This window comes from Lynx rufus, unplaced genomic scaffold (assembly GCF_022079265.1).
Source record: "Lynx rufus isolate CCGP_SWC_20201006 ecotype Redwood Valley unplaced genomic scaffold, mLynRuf1.p SCAF_19, whole genome shotgun sequence".
NCBI classification, from domain to species: domain Eukaryota; kingdom Metazoa; phylum Chordata; class Mammalia; order Carnivora; family Felidae; genus Lynx; species Lynx rufus.
The window spans coordinates 5,825,692-5,847,506 of NW_025814833.1; the positions used below are offsets into that span (position 1 = coordinate 5,825,692).

At 42.2% G+C, this 21,815-nt stretch overlaps 1 protein-coding gene across 1 annotated transcript in view; it reads right to left on the reverse strand.

Moving 5' to 3' along the window:
• Positions 1-21,815, reverse strand: part of GUCY2F (guanylate cyclase 2F, retinal) — a 90,107-nt gene that overhangs the window by 15,721 nt on the left and 52,571 nt on the right. The window contains exons 8-13 of the mRNA XM_047082130.1: positions 15,536-15,712; positions 13,155-13,311; positions 7,620-7,769; positions 4,498-4,646; positions 2,089-2,252; positions 1,115-1,307 (exon numbers count right to left, since the gene is read on the reverse strand). Of these exons, the coding sequence (XP_046938086.1) occupies positions 1,115-1,307; positions 2,089-2,252; positions 4,498-4,646; positions 7,620-7,769; positions 13,155-13,311; positions 15,536-15,712 (990 nt within the window). The remainder of the gene's footprint in view (positions 1-1,114; positions 1,308-2,088; positions 2,253-4,497; positions 4,647-7,619; positions 7,770-13,154; positions 13,312-15,535; positions 15,713-21,815) is intronic.

Genomic DNA, 21,815 nt, shown 5'->3' on the forward strand with positions numbered 1-21,815 from the left:
TACTCCTGCTGATTGACAGGTATGATGTCTATATCTGAGCCCTATTTAGGTAGCTTGGCCTACCCCTCAGGCTCCGTACCTGACCTGAAAGGGCCCTGCCTAATCTGAGATAAACACACTGCCCTGTGTGTGATTTGAGAGTTGGAACATTTCAGACTAATGTGAAGGATCCAATGAATGGAGGTACTCATTCCACAGCTCTACCTTGGTTCCTGGGACAGAGGAGCTGTCTGAAGTTTGGGATGCCTGGGGCATATTTCTCCATCAATAAGACAAGTATCCATGTTGCAGACAACATGGAAATGGCATTGCACAGCTGTAAGATTTTTAGTCATTTTCTGCCTCAATAAAGACAACACATAAAATCAAGGGTAAGGAAGCATGGCACCAGAAATGAGTGAATGTAGTCATCTGTTCTCTGCTCATCTTCTGCAACCTTGATAGGAAGAGTGGAAATTGACAGCTGGAGGGGCGGGGGGGAGGGGGGAAGGTGGGGGCAGGTGTTTGCAACCTCACAATTAATGACTTCCCTAGACCTCAGACTACTAAATAGGCTCTTGGTTACCCAGTAGCAATCCCAAAGAGCCTCAGGTCTAATAGTTCTTTGACATATGTAATGCCAGAGTTCCCTCCTGTATAAAAACATTACCTAAGGGAGGAAACCAAATTTTAGCAGCATGTATTAGATCTACACAAGCTTTACCAAGAGGAACTCTGTAGCAGTCATCAACTAGGGGCAAAACATCAATGCTTCTTCCCCTTCCCCTTCAGTACCTAGCATGATAGTACCTACAGTGTGGTTACTTAGACACTGAAACACAATAAGCCTTTTTTGCTCTTTTTAGTCTCAGTTCTAGAAAACAGCTCAAAGGAAATCTAACTAGCAATCTCTTGCTGGGTTCATACTGTTACTCTGTAAAGTGTGAAATTGTATGCATTCTATCCGGCCTTCATTTCTAATAAGGTACCAATGGAAGTGGTATACTATTTAAATTTTACTTCCTAACTAACCACATTCAGTAAAATCCTACCTTTTAGTTTTGGAATGCATACCAATAAGCCTCATACAAAAATTTTCTCTCTAGAATATATATGTCTCTGCTAAGTAACTTACCTTGTAGACATCATGACTGCCAATGATGGCATCAAAGAGTGTGTACAGGTCATTGAGAAGATCCACCACCTCAATGGGCTCACTCATGGCAGAAATGGTGGTGAAGCCCACAATGTCACTGAAGTACAAGGTGACCAAGTCAAAGCCCTCAGGTTCAACCGTGCAGCCCTTTTTGAGGGATTCAGCAACTGACCTGAAAAGCAGACACAACTATTCCTCAGAGAATATAGGCCTCCCTGCATGTCACACACACATCTGCTAGAGCACGGTTTCTCCAAAAATCACTGCCAAGTAAATGATGAGTAAGTAGATGTCATCTGGATGAAAACATTAATTATTTAATTTATTCTATAAATATATATTGAGTGTTTATGATGTGCCAGGCACTGTTCCAGATGCTGGAATACAGCACTGAACAGACAGCCTTTGTCTGTGTTTTTGTGGAGTTTTTTCAGCAAGCTATCCTTCTTCCTCAGCTGTCCCTTCACTCAGGGAATGTTCCTAGGTGGCTGCTTTGCATGAGACTAGTTTCCCCTATTGTCTCCTAGAAGATTACCTTATGACATGATAAGGTGCCTTGGAAATTTTGGAAACTGTATCAACAGATAAGGCTTTGAACTAAGGAAGAAAAAACCTAGAAAAACAACTCTGCTACTTTCTTCTAGGAGCTCAAAGATCTGCCTCCTTTTAATTGGTCAACTTCCAGGCAAAGTCATGAAGTGACACATAGAAAAACTGAAGCACCAAAAACTTAAATGACCAGCATGATCCACAGGTAGTGGGAAATTAGGAAGTGTGCTCTTCTCCCTTGGTTTCCAATTCATCTTTGATTTGAAGGTGTGACTCAAACCTACTGGGAGTAAAGAGGGTACGGGACAGGGGGAGGGAGCAGTTAGTTGATGGGTAATTTTTTTTCTATTTTTAATAGAACACACTGTTACAAGGATTCACACTCCTTAGGTGTTCACACATACGGTGGTAGCATCTGTGTTAGAAGCTTTTCCGTTTTCTGTTTTTCAATTTCCAGCTCTTCAGTCCGTTCCCGGATCAAATCTTCCAAGTTGCTAGAATATTGTTCCAACATCCGAAGCATGGAATCAATGATATTGGTCTTCTTCCCTTTATTGAAAGTTTTAAACTGGAGGTAAAACAGAAAAAGGAGCCAGGGAATTCTTAACCCACAAACTCAGAGATGATGGCTAGGACACCTTATCAAAAATCCCTTCCTCCAAAATGCCAGGGCATGAGAAGTAAACCTAGGTATAAGTAGGAAAAGTCACCACTCAACTTCATTGTTACCTGGCCCATTCACAAGACTCTTTTCCCCTGAGCACTTCTTCCCCTACCCTTCTGGTTCTTTGAAATCTGAGCAAAGGTGTTCTGGGAAGGATTCTTCAGTTCCCAGATGCTGTCACATGAATAGTAGCCACTTCAAAGACAATAGGATCTGGTCTTGAGCCCTGGCCATTTGTGAGTGGGATAAGAGGAAAGAGAGAAGGAAGCACAGTTTTACCCTTCTAGATAATCAGCCTATGAAATCATCCTTACTTCTAATGCCACTGTGTTATCAGTTCTTGGACAGAGGGAGGTTCCTTGACCTCTTAAATATGACCCAAGAGCTACATGGTAAAATCTACCCCTATTTCTTACCATGGGGTCCAGGAATAATGATGTGCCCTACCACCTGCCCTTCATGTCAGTCAGGGTCATGTAGAAATTCAACTGGTCTTGAGCCATTCTATGCCCTGATCCTTTAGAGGTGGGTACATGCCGCAGCTTTTTCATGTGCCCTCCTGAGACTCTGCCCATCTACAGAGACAGGGAGAGCGGCATAGCACTGGAATCACAAGAGTGTAGCCCCTCCTTGCTGATGTGGTCAGCATGCACAAGGCTGTGTTTACAATAAAAGACTGGTGGTAGTTTTGCTGAGCAGACGTCTAGGAACCTATCCCAATGAACCCTTTTTATGCAGCTGGGCCACACATGCTCCCCTTAGCACTCAGTGTCCCAAGGCTGATACTAGGAGTCCCTTTCTGAGCCTGGTCCACATCTGCATGTCTACCAAAGTCCTACAGGTAATCTCAGTAGCCAGTTCAATTGTTTAAGCCCCCCCCCCCATTGCCTAACCCAGGGAGCCTCCCTCTCTTCCTCTTTCCATTTAAGTTTTATTAGCTGCAGGAAGTTGGCAGGCTATCCTTGTCTTTCAGTACCGAAGCATTTCAGTAAAGGCAGTCCCACCAATGTCTTGTTTGAAGGCCGTATGATGTGCACTCCTTCTGTCTATCACCAGCTTCTCTGCTGCCTTCTGAAATAACATCTGTAGCATCAACACAAGAGCAAATGCTTTTCTCCTGCCTCATGGTAAGTTTTCAGAAATGTGACCTTCATGGTCCTTTGCCTTTTCCATACTATTGAACACATGTTTGAGTGTCCTCAAGAAACCCAGCCAGGCTAATGGAGGCATTGTTAGCTGGGGACATGGATGACTTCATATGCAGGGTCCCTCAGGCTTTCCATCCAACTCTTTCTTTTTTCTGCCTCAGATACCTGCCACTCACAAAGCATCTCAGTGCTGTACTCCAGCCAGGCTCAAAAGCTTCTCCACCAGAGCTGACACAGCACTCACAGAAAGCACCCTCAGTTTCGGTATCCTGTAGTTTCAACAAAGCTCTAAGCAGCATGTTCCTACATAGGAACTGCACTTTAGCTCCCTTAGCAGGGCTCTCTCTGTCCTTACCTCATTTCCCCTTTTTCATCCCCAACTATAGGGAAAGAATCAAACTCTTTAGAAATTCAATATCTTAAGGAGAGAAGTTATCATTTTCCATGCACTCTATTGCCTCAAGGAGTTCCCTAGGAACCTAAAAAGGCTTTATTACTCCCCATTTGCACTTTCTTCCATCATGAGCACACTTTCAAACACCATTTATCTTTCCTGACCCTCCAAAACCATCTGGCATCACTTAAATGGTATACTCAGCAGAGTTCTCTGGGATCTCCAAAGCAAACATAGCTCTATGAAGGTCCACATCTCTTCCATGATACCCATCTTTTAACAGTCTCAATGCCATTGCCTTGCAAATGCCCAGTGGTTCAATTTTATTTCTGAAAGGTTGGTTAGGTCAGATTGTGGATGGTCTGGAACAGAGGTTCATATACCAAAGAACATTAAAACCAACCATTGCTCTCTTGGAGGATGTGCTAGGAATGCTCCAGGATCAAAAGCCTCCAACTAGCCACCCCATGCTACTTCCCCAAGAGGAGTGATTTTCTCTCTTGCAAGAGATTCCTTTCACAATATGATGAGAACCCAAATACTTAGTTTTGGGTAGGCCAGCTTTGGGATGACTTCTGGGCAATGCTAAGATTCAGAGAGTACTTACCTGATTAAATATTTCATCAAAAGTTGGTCGCTGTTCTGCAGCTTCAGCCCAGCACTGCTTCATTAGCTGGAGACATTCTGCAGGGGCATACTCAGGAGGAACCACTGGTCTGTACACAGGAGGAGGCTTCTTAAGTCTGTCTATGATTTCTGTCCAGAAACAAGAACAAAAAGTCTTAGAAATCGTAGAAAAAGCACTAGGATTTGGCAAAGATCATAGAGTTTTAGCCAAGAAAGGGGTTAATCAGGAAAAATCACAGAAAGCCATCTCCTTTGCTTTCTCCTTAGGTGGCTTGAATATAAATTGTATCTGAGCAAAGGATGTGTCATTCAATTGATGAGGGGACAAGAAAATAATCAGTTGGGCTATTAGTATCATTTAGATACAGCTTTATCCTGCTTCTACTAGGTTTTAGATGTGGCCTATCTGACATTAATTCTAACACTACACACCTCCAATGATCTGGCTCCCTTCACTGACCACCAAATCATCTAAACTTTTCAGTCTCCACAGTAGACCCACTTAGCCCTCCCTGAAGGCCCAGGCCCAGCCCAGATCCATCCTGTGAGCCCTGCCTGGCCCCTAGGGAAAGAGGATTAAGAACTCCAGTCAATAGTTCAAGACCTCATCTGGATCCTCCTGACTGCTTGTCCTTAAACTTCACTTTCAGTGGAAAATTTACTACGTATCAGACTATGGACTAACCACACTGAATGCATTCTTTCATTAGATTCTGACTACAAACAGATGAGGTAGGAATCCTTATTTTTATTTTACAGAAGGAGAAAATGAGGGACAGAAAGAAAGTAAATTGCTCAAAGTCACAAGGCTAGTAAGTAACAGAATTTGAATTTGACCCCAGGCAGTCTTGCTTCCAAATGCCTCAGACTTCAAGTAGGAGTTCCAAAACTCCCTGTTCAAGACCCAAAAACCATTAGTGAGCAAAGATCTAGATCAAGGAGACTGAGAGAACTCTCTGGAAGTAGGAGAAAATAGTTAGCCTCCAATGTCCTCAACAACCCACACTCAAACTGGACCAGCCTGGCCTTCTGCCAAACATTCTTAAAACACGAATCTGGCCATGTCACTTTCTTGCTTAAAACCCTTTCACGACTTCTCATAACGCAGAGGGTAAAATCCAAGCCCTATCTCTTGAGCTCATTTCTTATCCCTAAACACCTCCCAACACCCCAACTCCAATATTCTTATCATGAAGCAAACCTTGCTTGCCCCACCAGTGTGCCCTCCCCACCCTTACATTGGCTATAACACTCCAACAGTGTTGCTTCATACCATAGTAAGTGTCCCCTTGTTTCTATGAAAGAATTTCAGCTGTTGCCTCTAACTTCTCAGTGCCTTGTCACATCACACTTCTGCTCCTTTAGCCCAGGTTGGCCTATACCAGGAATAGTTTCTCTACTGCAGCACCCTGCCCTCAGTGTAATAGATTCCATGTGAACCAATCCCTTGGGGTGTGACTGCCCTCATCTGCTCTCTGGTAAAGGGAGTCCTTATCCTTTTACCAGAATACCACTGAGTTGAATGGGTTACCTCTCTGCTGAGGTTCAGCATAATTCATACCCTTCAGGACTTAATAGTCCAATTGAGGAAATAAACAATGACCAACAATATAAGTCTTCTAGCAGACATATACACAGGGATGCACAGAGGGGGCACCTCGCCCACACGAAAGAAGTTATAAAAGGTTTTCCAGGGCAGATGGTAAAAATTGGATGATGCAAAGTGGGGAGGTGAGGGCATTCCAGGGACTGTGAACAGCACTCGTGAAAGCACAAAGATAAGAGACCAAGGTGCATCCAGTCATGTGGTTTCGCTGGCGTGCAGGGGGTGACAGAAGACAAGCTTAGATACGTGGCTAGGGGCCAGATTATGAAGAGCCTTGTATGTCATGTGAGGAATCTGGGCTTCATTTGACAAATGATGGGAAACAGAGAGTTTTGAGTAGAGGAATGATATGGGACTCTGAGTAGGGCAAAGGATAGTTAAGTATTTGGGGTTTCTTTGTTTTGTTTTATTTGCATTTTTTAATGTTTATCTTGAAATGAATTTAGACTTCCAGGAAAGTTGTAAAAGTAGTATAATAATTCCCTGTATACCCTTCACTCAGCTTCCCTAATGTTAATAGCTTATATAACCATAGTACAAAGGAAATGAACATTTGGTACAATACTAATACTACTGTTCTAGTCTTTATTTGAATTTCATCGATTTTATTCCTAATATCCCTTCTCTATCCCACAATCTTGAATCCAATTCAAGATCCCAATCTGCAGTTAATTATTGTGTCTCAGTCTCCTTCAATCCATGATGGTTCCTTATTCTGTCACTGTGTTTCATGACTTTTGATGAGTATTGGACAGTTATTTTGCAGAATGTCTCTCACTTACGGGTGTGTCTGATGTTTTCTCATGGTTAGATTCAGGTTATGCATTTTTTGCAAAAATTCCACAAGGGTGATATTGTGCCCTTCTTGGTGTATCACTTCAAGGGGTACATGAGGTCAACATGCCTTGATCACTTGGTTAAGGTAGTGTCTGCAGGATCCTCTGTTAGTAAACGTGTTATTTTTCCACCTGTAATTAGTAAGTATCTAGAGGGTTTACACTCTTAGAATATGCAAATATCCTGTTTCCCCTCAAACTTTTGCCCACTGATTTTACCATTCATTGATGGATTGTGCCTGGTAGTCAAACATTTTCATGAAAGATGAGGATGAAAGCCTATAGTATGAAAATATGGAAGGACCTTGCCATTCACCAGCATCATGAGGGGTACTGAAATACCTGGCATGGAGTGTCTCAAAGTAGAAGAGGCTCCTAAAAAGAAAAAAAAAAAAGGACCAACATAGGTCCTGTAGGTCCTTGGCTTGCATCACAGTTTGGGAAAAGCCAGCTTCTTGGGTTACGGAATTTCTTCCAAATGCCTAAATCTGTTTGGCTCCAAGTCCCACCTGTACACAACTCGAGTTATTTGCAGACTAGCAGGCAGTTAGCACAGACAGATAAGAGTGTTCACTCTTGTGGCAAATTACAACAGCCTGGGTTAGGCTGATGATCTGGGTCATGGTGGCCCCCAGTGCCCTTTTCTCACCTCCTGCTTACCTTTGGCAGGCAGATCCACCATGCAGAATGGGGTGCCCCGGACCATCACTTCTTGCATGATGATGGCAAAACTATAGACATCTCCTGCAAAAGAACCTAACCTGCTGCCCTTTGGAGCTCTCAACAGTTCAGGGGCCGTCCATAGCAACTCTGAAAAGAAAGCATTGTGTAATAAATGCAGGAAGGATTAACTGACAGCATCTGCAATGCCCTCAAGGGTTCCAAGGGTGCTGTTTCATTGACTGCTTTATATTTTTATTAGATAGAATGGCATGCTAGTGCCCCCCAGGGTCCAAATCTATGAATCTAAGAAATTACGCACAGAGAAAGCATACTACTCTCCCCACTCCAGGACCATGCAGGCAGACACAGCAGAGGTGTGGGGAAGGGCAGAGAAGCTCAAAGTAGCAAAACTATCTGGCACTTCCTTTCTTGCTCTCTTGAACCTGCAAGTAGCAATTGGCAGGCTGCCAGGGAAAGGCAAGTGCACAACCACTCTAGTTGCCATGGATTTGCTGTTTGCTGAGATCTATATGTGCCTGGTAATTTGATTGTGTTGGAGCTCAGGGATTCACAAGTTGCTTTCTCCAGGTCTTCTCTAAGAGGATTAGAGGATCTCCAGGCTCCCTCTATTCCTCACAGAGCAAAAAGGTGCAACAGTCCCTTCAAGTCAGTTCTACAACTATTTATTGAGGGTCTACTATGTAGGAGGCACTATGCTAGGTACAGGGATGGTGCCAGAGATGAATTTGACCTTGCCTCTGCCCTCGTAGAGTTCACAGACCAGTGGGCAAGACAGACCTGTGAACCCCTGACTGCAATACACGGCAGGGCCACTTAAGTAATGTAGAAAGAAATACACATTAATAATATAAATGGACTAGTCAAAAGTTGGAGGCAGCCTTTTACATTGAGTCATATGAAATTGTCATTTCTGTGGGTCAAAAATGGTTGAATATTGGCAATTCCATGAAGTTCAAACTAGAAAAAGAGAAAACAGCTGGTCAAATTAATCCAGGAAGGCTTCCTGGAAAAAGTTAAATCTTAAAGGAGTTTGTTCAAAAGGTCAAGGATGCAGTTTCCTAGAGCTGAGAGGGTAAGGGCTTTGCAGGGAGAAAGAACAGTACGTGCAAAAGAACGAGAAGTAGAAAGGAGCAAATTGCAGATGGGGGTGGTGGTAAGCAGATTAGCTTGGCTGAAGAGAAGGGCTCTGTTAAGGAATAATGAGAAATGAGAAATGGGCTTGATGAAGTGGGGGAGGGAGAGTGGCTGGAAGAATGAGGGCAGAAGGTGAGAGGCCCTGAGAGCCAAATGAAGGCATTTGGAGTGAATACAAAAGGCAGTAGGGGTGCGGGAGCTGGAGAGAGATTTGATGAAAGCTGTGTTTGGAAGATTAATCTGGCAACCTGCACAAACTGGATTGAAGAAGGAGAGAGGCTGGAGTCAGGGAGACCAGCTAGGAAGTTATTACAGTAAGAGCCGGAGGCAAGGGGAAGAGGGCCTGAATGGGGGATGGGGGATGGGGGCAGCAGCAGCAGGACAGGGAACCAGATACACAGGAAGGCTATAATGAAGGTAGTGACAGGGCTGGGGATGGGATTCATGTGCTCCTTGGAGGGGAGATGTTTGGAGTAAACAAGGGGTTGAAGTCCAGGAAGGAAGTCTGGAGAAGAGTGTCTGCTGAGGGTGAGGGTGAGTGCAGGGGGAAAGTGCTGGCTAACTTTTCATCTCTATAAATTTGGGGTATTGGGAAGTGATCCCACGGGACTAGCCCATGGGAAGCAGGCTGGAGGATGGAAAGGTCAGAGTTTATTTTCATTTGTTAGTGAAACCCGGGAAAGAGAAACTCGCCCTGGAAATTCCTATTTTGAGCCAATCCTGATCAAAATGGTGGAACAGGGAATTCTAGCCTCACCCCCAATCATGTACTTACTTTCTCCCTTTGTCTCCCAGATGTCCCCAGCCTTTGTCCCACACCCCTACATTCTCCCACCCTCATGACATTCTCTGATATTTTTACTATAATGATTTTGCCATTATATCTTCTTGTCTAGGAGGATTTGTATTTGCAAATAACCAAAAGATTGAACATTACTTTGGTGAAAAGAATACATTTCTGACTGTGGGATTTCAGGAATACATTTCTGATATGGTTTGGAGGGGCGGGGGGGGGTGTATCTTGGAGCAAGAAAAACGCAGCTGCTTCTTCTGTTATCCTCTCTCCTGCACATTTAAAAGCACAAGAAGGGAAAAGAGGGCGAAACTCTCTGGTAAAAAGCGGGGTGATTAAATACAATCATTACCAAATAGTATTTTCAAAGAGCACTTACATGTATGTTGTTAATGGCTAAAATGAGGCTTTATCTGCACTAAACTTACATAATTGAAAGTGGACAGTAATGAATACACTTACAACCTACCCCCATTTCCCCATCCCCACTCCAGAGCCAAGTAAGAGCCACTACCTGCCATTAGACTTGAACTCTCAGGAAAACTAGAAAAATTACTTTGGCTTGTTTTGTATCTGCTGATGCCAGTACTAACTCTGAGCCTTGCTATGGTGATAAAAATCAACTGTGGAGAGCCAGCGTGGTGAAGTGCAAAAGAAAGTAGAGCTGAAAGTCAAGAGACAGGGGTTCACAATCTTAGCTTGGTCACCTTACCAAACCTCAGCTTCCCCATCTGTAAAATGGAAGTTGAGCCAGATGATTTGCAAGGGCCTCCTAATTATAAGATTCTATTAGCCCTGTCATCTAAGAGGGAAGCAGTAAGGTTCATTATTTCATTTTATTCGATCAATTCACTGATTCAACCAACATTTGTTTTGCCAGATGCTGTGAAAGGCACTGAGGGAGGCAAGCCTGTTTCTTGCCTTTGCAGAGCTTATAGGTTGGGAAGGGAGAGAAGACAGCATGCCATATCAACAAAGCATGATATTACAACTGGAGCGCCTGGGTGGCTCAGTCAGTTGAGCATCCGACTTTGGCTCAGGTCAGGATCTCACAGTTTGGAAGTTCGAGCCCCGTGGTGGGCTCTGTGCTGACAGCTCAGAGCCTGGAGCCTGTTTCAGATTCTGTGTCTCCCTCTCTCTGCCCCTTCCCCGCTCATGCTGTGTCTCTCAAAAATGAATAAACATTTTTAAAAAATGTTTTTAAAGTATGGTATTACAACAAAGTTCAGGGGCACCTGCTTGGCTCAGGGTTAAGCATCTGACTTCGGTTCAGGTCATGATCTCACGGTTCACAAGTTGGAGCCCCACGATGGACTCTATACTGACAGCTCAGAGCCTGGAGCCTGCTTCAGATTCAGTGTCTCCCTCTCTCTTTGCTCCTCCCCTGCTTGCGTTCTGTCTCTCTCCCTCTCAAAAAATAAATAAACATTTTTAAATGTTTAATATAAAAAAACAACAAAGTTCAAAGCCCTAAGGATCATAAAGAGAGGAGCTTAGCTGAGCAAAGGGGGTCATGGAAAGTCTCTTAAATCAGTGGTATTAAAGTTAAGCCCTGAAGAAAGAGTAGAATTTAGCCAGACTCAGAGGAGTGTATAACAGACTGGGAAGGGAAGAGTATCCCAAGGAATGGGCACAGCATGTGTGAAGACCTGCAAGTAAGAGAGAGCCTGGGGTAAACAACTGGAAGGAGCTCAGTACTGCTAGAGCACAGATGTGGAGAAGGAGTGATTAAGCATGAGAGGTCCACGAGGCCCAAACCACACAGGGCTCATAAGCCATGTAAAGGAATTTGAACTTTATCCTAGGAGCAATGGGAAGCCATTCAGTGAGTTTTGGCACAGCTGTAACATGATCAGATTTGCAGTTGAGAAAACTCCCCTCTGGCTGCAGTGCGTGAAGAGTGGATTTGAGCATCCAGACTGCCATTGCAATTTGGAGAGTGAAATGAAGCAGTAAGAGGGAGAGACAGCAAGAGACAGACCGGATCCATACACACACACACACACACACACACACACACGCACTATCCTTTCCCCACTCTAATACCAGAGCTTCTTAAGTTTGCAAGTTGCCAACCTGTGAATTAAGTGGAACTCTGGGAGGCTGGTCATTGTGTTTTATCTTTTATAGATGACTCATAGTGACAGGAAGCTAAGTACTTGCCAATCTGCAGCCATTGTCCTCAACATCCTCAGCATTAACACCAGGCAACTATTCAAGATTTCAAATTGGAATTAGCCAAACAATAACCATAAGACTAAGTTGGCAACAAGAACAGGTCCACAGAAAGGGGGTGGGGGGCGGAGAGAGAAAGAAAGAATATCACATGGTTTTTACTGTGATTACCAGGAGCTTCAAGTCCTCCAAAGTATGGATGGGCAGAGAAAGGAAAATGTTATTATAAGCCATAATTTAGCTAGATGTAGGGGCCAGTCTTCCAAAAACCTGAATTGAATTCCTGGCACTGCTGCTAAGTAGCTGCAGGACTTGGGCAAACCTTGAGTCTCAGTGATCTCATCTGTAAAATGAGAAAGTTGGACTAGATGCCTCCCTAAAGTTCAGTATTCCATAAGTTTTATAGAGCACGAAGATGATGCCACTGATGGCTGAGCTGTCTGTCTGTATGCATGTGTCCTCCCTGTGTCTTTCAGTTTTCGTTTCTCTTATGTAGTAAAGTCTGCAGTGTGAAAAGTTCCAATGCCACAGACTCTTAAGAATATGAGTATGTGTTGTAATCTTGATATGTCCCTCTGTCTGCCTTTTTGGGGTTGTCGGTTTCTCTGTGTTTTTATGTCACTCTCTTCACCCTTGCAGTGCTGGTCAAAACCTTTAATGCCCAAGTTTCCTATATGTATTTAACTCAGTTCATTCTCTCCTTCTCTACTCTTTCTCTTTCTTCCTTCTTCTCTTCCATCAGTACATTCCCTCCTATTTTTCACTCACCCACTCCCAATTCCCCATCTCAGATTTCTCCTTTTTCTTTGATCTGTTATGACCCCTACAGGCATTGTTTGGTGCTGCCACCGGGGCCCTAAACAGAAGACAAAAACACAAAACGGGAGTTTACAGGCATGCCTACTTATTTACTAGAAGGCCATACTTCTGTCTGAAGCCATCCCACACAACCCACAGAGTATTTACTTGTTAGGAGCCCCCTCCTTGCTTCTTTCTCTCAGACTGAGACAGTGAGGGTAGGCTCTAGTGACATCCCATTCCAGCATGTGCTTCGTGGGGATCCAGCTACCAAATTACCTTCCATTCAAATTGACAGGTATTTATTGAGCACCTACTGTGTGCCTATAGCTCAGCAAGTTCCTCCAGAGACTCCTGGGGTCTCCAAACAATACCGCCTAATCCTGCCACAGCAGGAACTCAACAGTATTGCACTGGCTTTGTTCTGAAGGGTAGGCTGTGCTGAGATTACAGCCTGCAGACTTCATTCAACTCCTTTGGCTTGGAAATGAGGCTGAATTTTCAACAAAAGTGGGTAGTTGAATCGGCCTGAGGCTTTAATTCAGTGCGTATTCTCATTTGAATTTTGGAGTTACCTTGTATGCATCAGAAGGGCATAATACATTGCTTACCTTCTGCAGAAGGTTCCTCTTGGGAGAGTCTTAGTGTTTCCAAGATATCATTAAAGCCGTAATCTGTCACTTTTAGTACAAAACGCCCATCAACCACACAGTTCCGAGACTTCAGCCTCCCATGAGCAAACTCTCTGTGGTGTAAGTACTTCATGCCCTGCAGATGATACAAACAGGATTTATTTAGTAACCTATTTAACTATTTTGTGCTTTTAGAAGCCAGTGTCTGAGCTTGTTAATGGTATGAGCTATTATAGTCAAGAATTCAGCCCTTTTTTCTTATATGCAGGCAAAGCAAAATTTTGACAAGAATTATTTCCAGGTCCCTTCCAGCTCTAAAATTTTATGCTTTGATGAATAAATGTATCTTGTATGTATAGAGAAGTGTCTGTTATTGGGAGATTTATTGACATTTCAAACATAGGATAGATCCATGCATACATAATTTCCAAGAATTGAAAGATTCTGATTTCCCCCCAAAAGGTCTAGCCCAACTTTCACCCACCATTGGCAGGAATGAAAATTGGTTCACCCTTTTGGTGGGCAATTTGGCAACAGGTATCAAAATTGAAAGCATGCATACCCTGTGACCTAAGGATTCTGCTTCTCCTCTAAAGAAATGCTTGTACATCTGCACAAGGAGACATACACCAGAATGCTCAAGGCAGCTCTGCTTTACAATATTATATCATTAAAACTATAGTAAATATGTATCAAGAAGGAACTGTCCAAATTGTGGTGCATCCCAACTGTGGAATATTCTCCAGCAGTTAATAGCAATAAAATAGATCCGTATGTACGAACAGGGAATCATCTCTAAGCCATAAAGTAAGTGAAAAATACTAAGATGCAAAACTATGTGACAGCATATATTTTTAAAAACAACCAAATCAATAATGTATGTAAATACACATGAAATGAATTGCAAGGTTAATCATCAAATTGTCATCAGTGGTTAACTTTGGGGGAAGATGTGAAAGAGGGTTGAGTAAATGTCAATGTATTCCCATATATATTTATATCATGTGATTTTAAATTTCATTTAATACGGTATTTTTGTAATTAAAAATATAACATGAAAGCTGAATACTGCTGATCTTTGCAGCTTGCTGGGCAACTTTATATGACATTCAAATGTAATCCACCAGGACTCTATCAGATGGGTTTATTCATTCACATATAAATGCAATTCATATTCTAGTGCAATCATCTCAGAACTGTTTATGCTGAGCCCTTTTAAGTACATTGCTCTATTTTGTGACCTGACACTCCTTTGTATTTGTATGCTTTACATCCTGTGCCCTCAGAAAATCTGCAGTCCCCAGTACTTCCAAGCCAAGTCTGCAGTGGGTGAGATTTCCCCCAGGGTTGTCTAATGCTTGGCTTTCATTCATCATGGGCCTGAGAGGACCGTCATTTAGAAGATTCTCCCTTAACTCACGGGACCTTGCTTATAGGATGAGTGGAAAGAGTACTAGAATTGAAATCAGGAGATTTGGATTCTATTATCAGCTCTGCCACTTAATAGTTGGCTGATAAATATTTATTGAGCACTTACTATGTATGGCAGACACTATATAACAAAGTATACCTCATTTAGCTTCTCTGAACCTCCGTAAAAGGAGGCTAATCACACTTATTTTATGGACAATTGGAATGCGATAATGTCTATAAAACTACCTTGAAAAAGGTTAGGCCACAATAGAAAGGTCAAGACTGGTCAATATGCAGGAAGCTCAACAAATCATTGATTAAGCAGTTCAGCTCCATAAAAATGCATGTAGATAAAATTTGCATATTATTCCAAGGAGTTCAAGGACTGCACTAAAGCCAATACATAGACCCATCCATGAACCCCCTTAGCTGTCAATAGTCCTTGCCTCAGAGAATAGAGTTGCTGCCCAATAGACCCTATGGTCTTTTGGCTTTCTGGTCATGCTGAGTTTTATATTTACACCAATGGTATGTAAAGACCTGTCACCTAGTTCTAGACTGAAGCACCTTTTAGAAGGCGAACCAGGAGATGAAGTTAAGCAGCACCAAAGGATCTGGGAATGAGTACTTTTCCACATCCAGAATGCAGAGAAACAGGATGGAAGAAAGTATTGCTTAAGGCAAAGAGTGCTCAATGGCAACAGGAAGTAAAGACAAATCTGGCCCTCAAATTGAGGAACAGGGGTGGGAAGAGTAAACCTTTTCTATATCAGTACCTTATGATAGATATGGACAAAGGAACTACGAGAAGGGATGGGGGCAGACCATGGGTAGGAAGGTGGAAGAGTGAGATCATCACAATGACCCAAGGAAAATAAAACATCCCAAAAACATTTAAATTCTAATCTCTAGGGAAAATCTAAAATTTCCTCAGTCTTTCCATTAACCTTGATAAGATCCAACAGAAGTGATGATTTAAACATCCAGTCAAGTTTCACATCCTGATTTGTCAATATGTCTTCTAGGCTCCTTCTGGAACAGAATTCTGTCACAATGGCAAACATTCCTGAATCATAGAAGAAGCCCAATAAAGGGTTAATATTTTCATGACGTAGGTCCTTCATCTGGAAACAGAGGGAGAGAGAAAAGTCACAACTGTCCTGTCACAACTGGGGACTAGAGTTTAGAGCACATACCCTTCTCTTCATTCTTCCTATGACTGGTTGCTGTGATAAGCTGAATTTTGGCCCCCATTATCTCCAATCTCTGATTTTAGTCCTGTGATTGTTATGTTATATTGCAAAAAGTAGGCCTAATCTGATTATATGAGTCCTTCAAACCAGAAGAGGAGGGAGGAGCAAGAGTCAGAGAGATTCAAAGTGTGAGGACTCAACACTCCATTGTTGACTTTGAAAATGGAGGAAGGAGGCTACAAGTCAGGGAATATGGGCAGCCTCTGGAAGCTGCAGACAGCTCTCAGCTGACACCCAGCAAGGAAATAGGGACTTCAGTCTTACAACTGTACAGAACTAAATTCTGCTGACAATCTGACTGAGCCTAGAAGTGATTTACCCCCCGAGACTCCAAATAAGGGTCCAGCGTGACTGACACCTTAACTTCAGCCTTGTGTGATACTAAGTGGAGCACCCAGCTGAGTACACATAGACTTCTGATCTACAGAACACTGAGATAATAAATGGGTGTTGTATTAAGCCACTAAGTCTGTGCTATTTTGGTATGGCCATAAAGGGTCTGCTCGCCAATTCCACTGTGTCTGTTGGGGAAAGGGGCTTCCCACATAACCAAGCAATTATTCAACACCAGCTGGGTGTCCTATAATTCAATTCTGACAATACCTGCCTGGAGATAGCATCAGATACCACAAGCTAAGGGTTCAGTTCTACAAGATTGCTCCCATACACACACACTTCAGACACCAGTGACAAATCCAGGTCACCTGGGCTTCTGACAAACCAGGAATAGACTGGAGGTTCCAATAATTTGCTAGAGTGATTCGCAAAATTCACAGAAACATTTTACTTACTAGGTTACCAGTTTATTATAAAAGGATATAATTCAGGAACAGCTAGATGGAAGAGATGCATAGGGCAAGGTATAGGGGAAAGGTGTGGAACTTTCATGCCCTCTCCAAGCATGTGCCACTCTCCCCAAATCTGCACATGTTCACCAACCTAGAAGCTCTCCAAACCCTGTCCCTTGAAGTTTTTATGAAGGCTTCATTACATAGACATGATTGATTAAATCATGGGCCATTCATGATTCATTCAACCTTCAGCCCCTCTCCCTTCCCCAACTGTCAAGGGGGTGGGACTGAAAGCCTCAACCTTCTAATCACGTGGTTGGTTCCCCTGGCAACCAGCTACCATCCTTAGATGTACTCCAAACATCTCGTTAACATAATAAAATACACCTTTACCATTCTCCTCACTTAGGGAATTCCAAATGTTTTAGGAGCTGTGTGCTAGAAATAAGGATGAAAACAATATATATATTATAAATATATTATATATATGTAGTATATATATATACAGTATCATAGGCAGTGATAGAAAATTAACGCAATGGTCAGAGGGAGATTTTAGAGAGAGATCTATCTTAGCATATTCTAAGTGAATATTAGGTCTGTGGCCTTCTTCCTGATTCGTTGAGGACTCTGGAATGGAGCTCAGTGAGCCAGGAGAACTAAAGAAGTTTAATACAATAACAGATTGTCTATTTGTGGATATTCATCTCTCCAGTGTCTATTAAAATAAATAGCCTACATAAACATCAGGCCAAACTCTATAAAACTTGTTTCAGAAGAAACATCTAGAATTTTTACCACATTTTCCCTTTGCATCATTAATTTTTTCACTAATGCAAAAAGCATTCAGTGTGTGCCCACATGTGCAAGGCACTGGACTACATACATGCTAGAGATGCAGAGATACACAAAATGAAAAGAGCTCACATTCAAAGAGGGGTGATAGACAAATAAGCTGACAGCTGTATTTTACTGTGAAATGTATTCTTACGGAAGGTTGCATGGCATGCTGGGGGAGCTCAGATGTTAATTCAGCCTGAAGGATCAAAGAAGCCTTCCGTGAGGAGGTAATGTCTTGACTGCCAGGAAGGACAAATACGGGTTGACCAGATGAAGGTGACAGGGTGGGAGGGGCTGAGAGTAGGAGCATGTTATGTTGAGGAAATTGAAACAGGTTTAGGGTGGCCAGAACAGAGTGTAAGGGAAAGAATATGAGACAAAAGACTGGAGAGAGAGAGACAGGAACCGCATTCCATGGGTCTTTGACAACCTTGATATGGTATTTGAAATTTATATTATGGGCGCTCAATAATTGCTATCTACTATTCTTACTATTTAAAGGGGATGAGAGGGAAAAGGGCTCCATGATCACTTCCAGATTTCTACCTGGATTCCTGGGCAGATAGCAGTTCTATATATTGATATAGGGGACTCAGGGATGGGGTAGTAATGGATATGTTGGTGTCCCACCCATTTCCCCTTTACTGTGCATCACTCAGCTGCTGTGAATGTTGGCTGATAACTCACAGCTGTTCCATTCTCAGGAAAATTGTCCTAGGGTCCAAGCCAAATGGAAGCCAACTTACCTTAAAGGTTTTGTCCTACCCACAGACCTTAGCCAATGATTGACTCCCTGGGAATGGTACAAAAGTCCAACTCCCTGGCCTCAAGGTGGGACTCCTGATATAACTTGCACTCCAGCATTTTCCCCATGAGATCACACTGAAGCTAGTCTCCAGCTGAGATCACATACTTGCTGAACTATTACTTCTGCCCTATGCTGCTTCCCTCACTCCCTTTCTCTTGAAGCAATGAGTAATTTGAACAAGAATCTCCTCTCAGGCTCAACTTTTAGAGAATCTGACCTAAAATAGATGAAAAAACAAAATTTTGGTGATGAGGAAGGCCAATTAATTCAGCTTGGGAATTGTTAAGAATGAGGTGCCTGTGGGACATCAAGGTGGAACTATTCCAAAGACAGTTGGATATTCAGGGTTTGGAGCTCAGGAAAGAAGTCTGATCTAGATGGATAAATAAACTCAGGAACTGTAAACATGCAAAGCATGGTATATAAAATTAATGGGAGTGGCTAAGATAGCCCAAGGAAAGCCTACAGAACAAAAAGAGAACAGGAAAATATCAACATTTAAAAAATGGTAAAAGGAAGATCCTACATAGACTTAGAAACAAGGCCAGGGAAGTGGAGAAAAGACTGTTTAGAACAGTATTATGAACACCACAGAAAGAGCTTCAGGAAACTGAGGTAAATGACAGAAAGAATTTCAGGAAAATGTTATCAATACTAGAGAAGTCAAATGAAGATGAAGACAGAAAAGTAGCTGATGAATTTGACCATCAATAAATTATTAATAGAAACTTACCCTGTTTACACAGATATACAAAGATATATATATTCTACATATATTTCACAAATTGTACCTACATTTCATGTGGGAAATAAGGAAAAGGATTAAATCACAAATTATTCTATGTTGAGCATTGAGACTACAGTGGGACATTTATTGAGATGGAGTACACTGGCTTAGAATATGAGTCTACTTCTCCAACAGGGTGATGTAAGCTGAGGTTAAATTATCCCTAGTGGAAATGGCAGCTATTAACCATTAAAGGTACCTTTTAAGCATAAAAGCCTGGCACCCATGACAAGTCATTTAGTACAAATGCAGCTTAAACCAGCTAAGACAGACATGGAAATTCAGCCCACACTAGTAAAGTGGGCACTTTCTATTAAAGTTTTATTGTACCCTCTCTTATGGAGCAAGCAGCCAATACTATAGGTTCTAAACCTCTTTTAGAAGACAGAATACAAAGTGTCTATGTCTGCCAGCTATTCAACACAAATCTATTTCCTTTTCTTATTCGAAAAACATCTAGTCCACATTTTATAGCCTCCCCTGGAGCTAACTGTAGCCATATGACTGAATTCTAAGGAGTGAAATGTAAGAGGAAGTGACATGAGCCATTTCTAGGCTAAGGCTTTTAAGAAGTAAATATATGCCTTTCATGTTATTTTTCACTTGTATAGATGAATGCAGATGATGGCAGTGTCCTAGAAGAAGACAGAGGCATAAGATGGTCATATCTTATGATATGGGTCCCCAAATCCCTATATTGGAAAGAAGTCACCTGCCAACAAAGAACACCTGCATTGTACTGTTATTTGGATGAGAATTAAACTTCTTCTATGTTTGAGACATTAAATATTTGGGGGTCTATTTGTCACAGCATCTAGCTTTACACTAGGAGCCTTAGCATGGAAAAAGTTCAGGCCTGGGTTTTCCCTAGATCTTTACAGTCATATGTCCTCAGCTACAAACAATAGAGAAGAGCCCACATAGGAACCAGGTAGATACTTACATGCAGTCATGTCCTACTGATATTCTGATATTCTGGACAGCCCAAGGAAGCAAAGAATCTTTGGAACACCTTTTTTTTTTTTTTTTAGCAAGATGGTCATCTCAACATTTCCTGGGCAATCATGTACCTCACCCCTTCAATAATATGTCCCTAAGTGGTTGCCATCAAATGTTCAAGACTTCAATTGTCCTGTCTCCCAAGATGTTTGTTAGTACTGCACCTACATAAAAACTTTAAGCATTCAGGGGCGCCTGGGTGGCGCAGTCGGTTAAGCGTCCGACTTCAGCCAGGTCACGATCTCGCGGTCCGTGAGTTCGAGCCCCGCGTCGGGCTCTGGGCTGATGGCTCAGAGCCTGGAGCCTGTTTCCGATTCTGTGTCTCCCTCTCTCTCTGCCCCTCCCCCGTTCATGCTCTGTCTCTCTCTGTCCCAAAAATAAATAAACGTTGAAAAAAAAAAAAATTTAAAAACTTTAAGCATTCAATCACCAGAAAAAAACTGGTCCTGAGTCAAGCATTAGCTTAAGTGGTCTTAAAGATAGCTTTAACTGCTTGAAAATGTTTCTGGGACATAGTAACATCAGCATAATTCCTACTTGCACTGCAGCTGCAATACCACATCAGTACCTGCCATTGCTATATCAGCCATTGCTACATGTTTTGGCAATAAGGTTTTCTACCTCCATGGACTAAATGGCTGCTTATGTCTGTTTCCTCTATTTCATTTTGTTTTGTTTTGATGTAGAGAGCTATTGTTCAAGACCTCCTACCCTTGTACCAACCTATTCACTCTTTACCACCTAGAGGTCAATGGTTGTGTAGAACATATTAACCAGGTATTAGTAGATCTCTGATGCTATGTTTCCTGCTGGTAACACTTTATTAATTTAAAAAGCATGTGTTGAGTACCTTATTATATGTTAGGCACTGAGTTAGCCAGCTTAGGGATGGTGACAAATGGTGAACAAAATATTATATGGCCCCTGACCTCTTAATTAAATAGTTACATGAATAAATGTAAATGTGCAACTCTGACAAGTCCTATAAAGGGGAGATACATAATGTAAGTGTGCATAATTGGGGCTTTGACTAATCAGAGAGGTTGAGGGAGGGTTCCTGGAAAGTGACAATTGAGTTGAGAGTTAAAAGATCAGTGGAATTAACCAAAGAAAAGAGAGAAAAGTGTTCCAGAGACTGAAATAGCATGTGAAAAGGCTCTGTGCTAGGAGCATATCAATCCAGGGACTGAAAAAAAGTCAGTGTGGCTGACACAGAGAGGACAAGGGATATATTGTGGTATGAGATAAGGATGAAGAGGCAAGGCAGAACCAGACCATGGAGGATCTAATAGACCATTTTAAATAGCTTTTTCTTTATATTAATAGCAATTAGAGGGACTTCTATACCATGTAGGATGTAGTAAGTCATGTCAGACTACCATTCCTGATACCATAACATTAAAAAGCCAGATAAATTGCAAAAATATCATATTTTTAAAAGACCATGAGGATATGTAGAAGCAAAAAAAAAAATAGGACCTAAAATTGAGGGGGGCAGGAGCCCTTCTGAGATAAGGAGACTGCTGCCAGCCATTTTCTTCCTTGGGGACATTTGCTAATCCTTAGCACAGGCTGAAGATCAGGTTTAGCCTACCAGAAGGGTTTTTCTGAGAAAAAGAAAATCAGCAAATTTTCAGCAATTGTGGAGTACTGGCATGACAATTAATAAACTTCAGGAGACCTAAATGTGAGCTGGCTCCCCCGCACACACAGTATATATTCTGACTTTGGAGGCTATATAGAAGACTA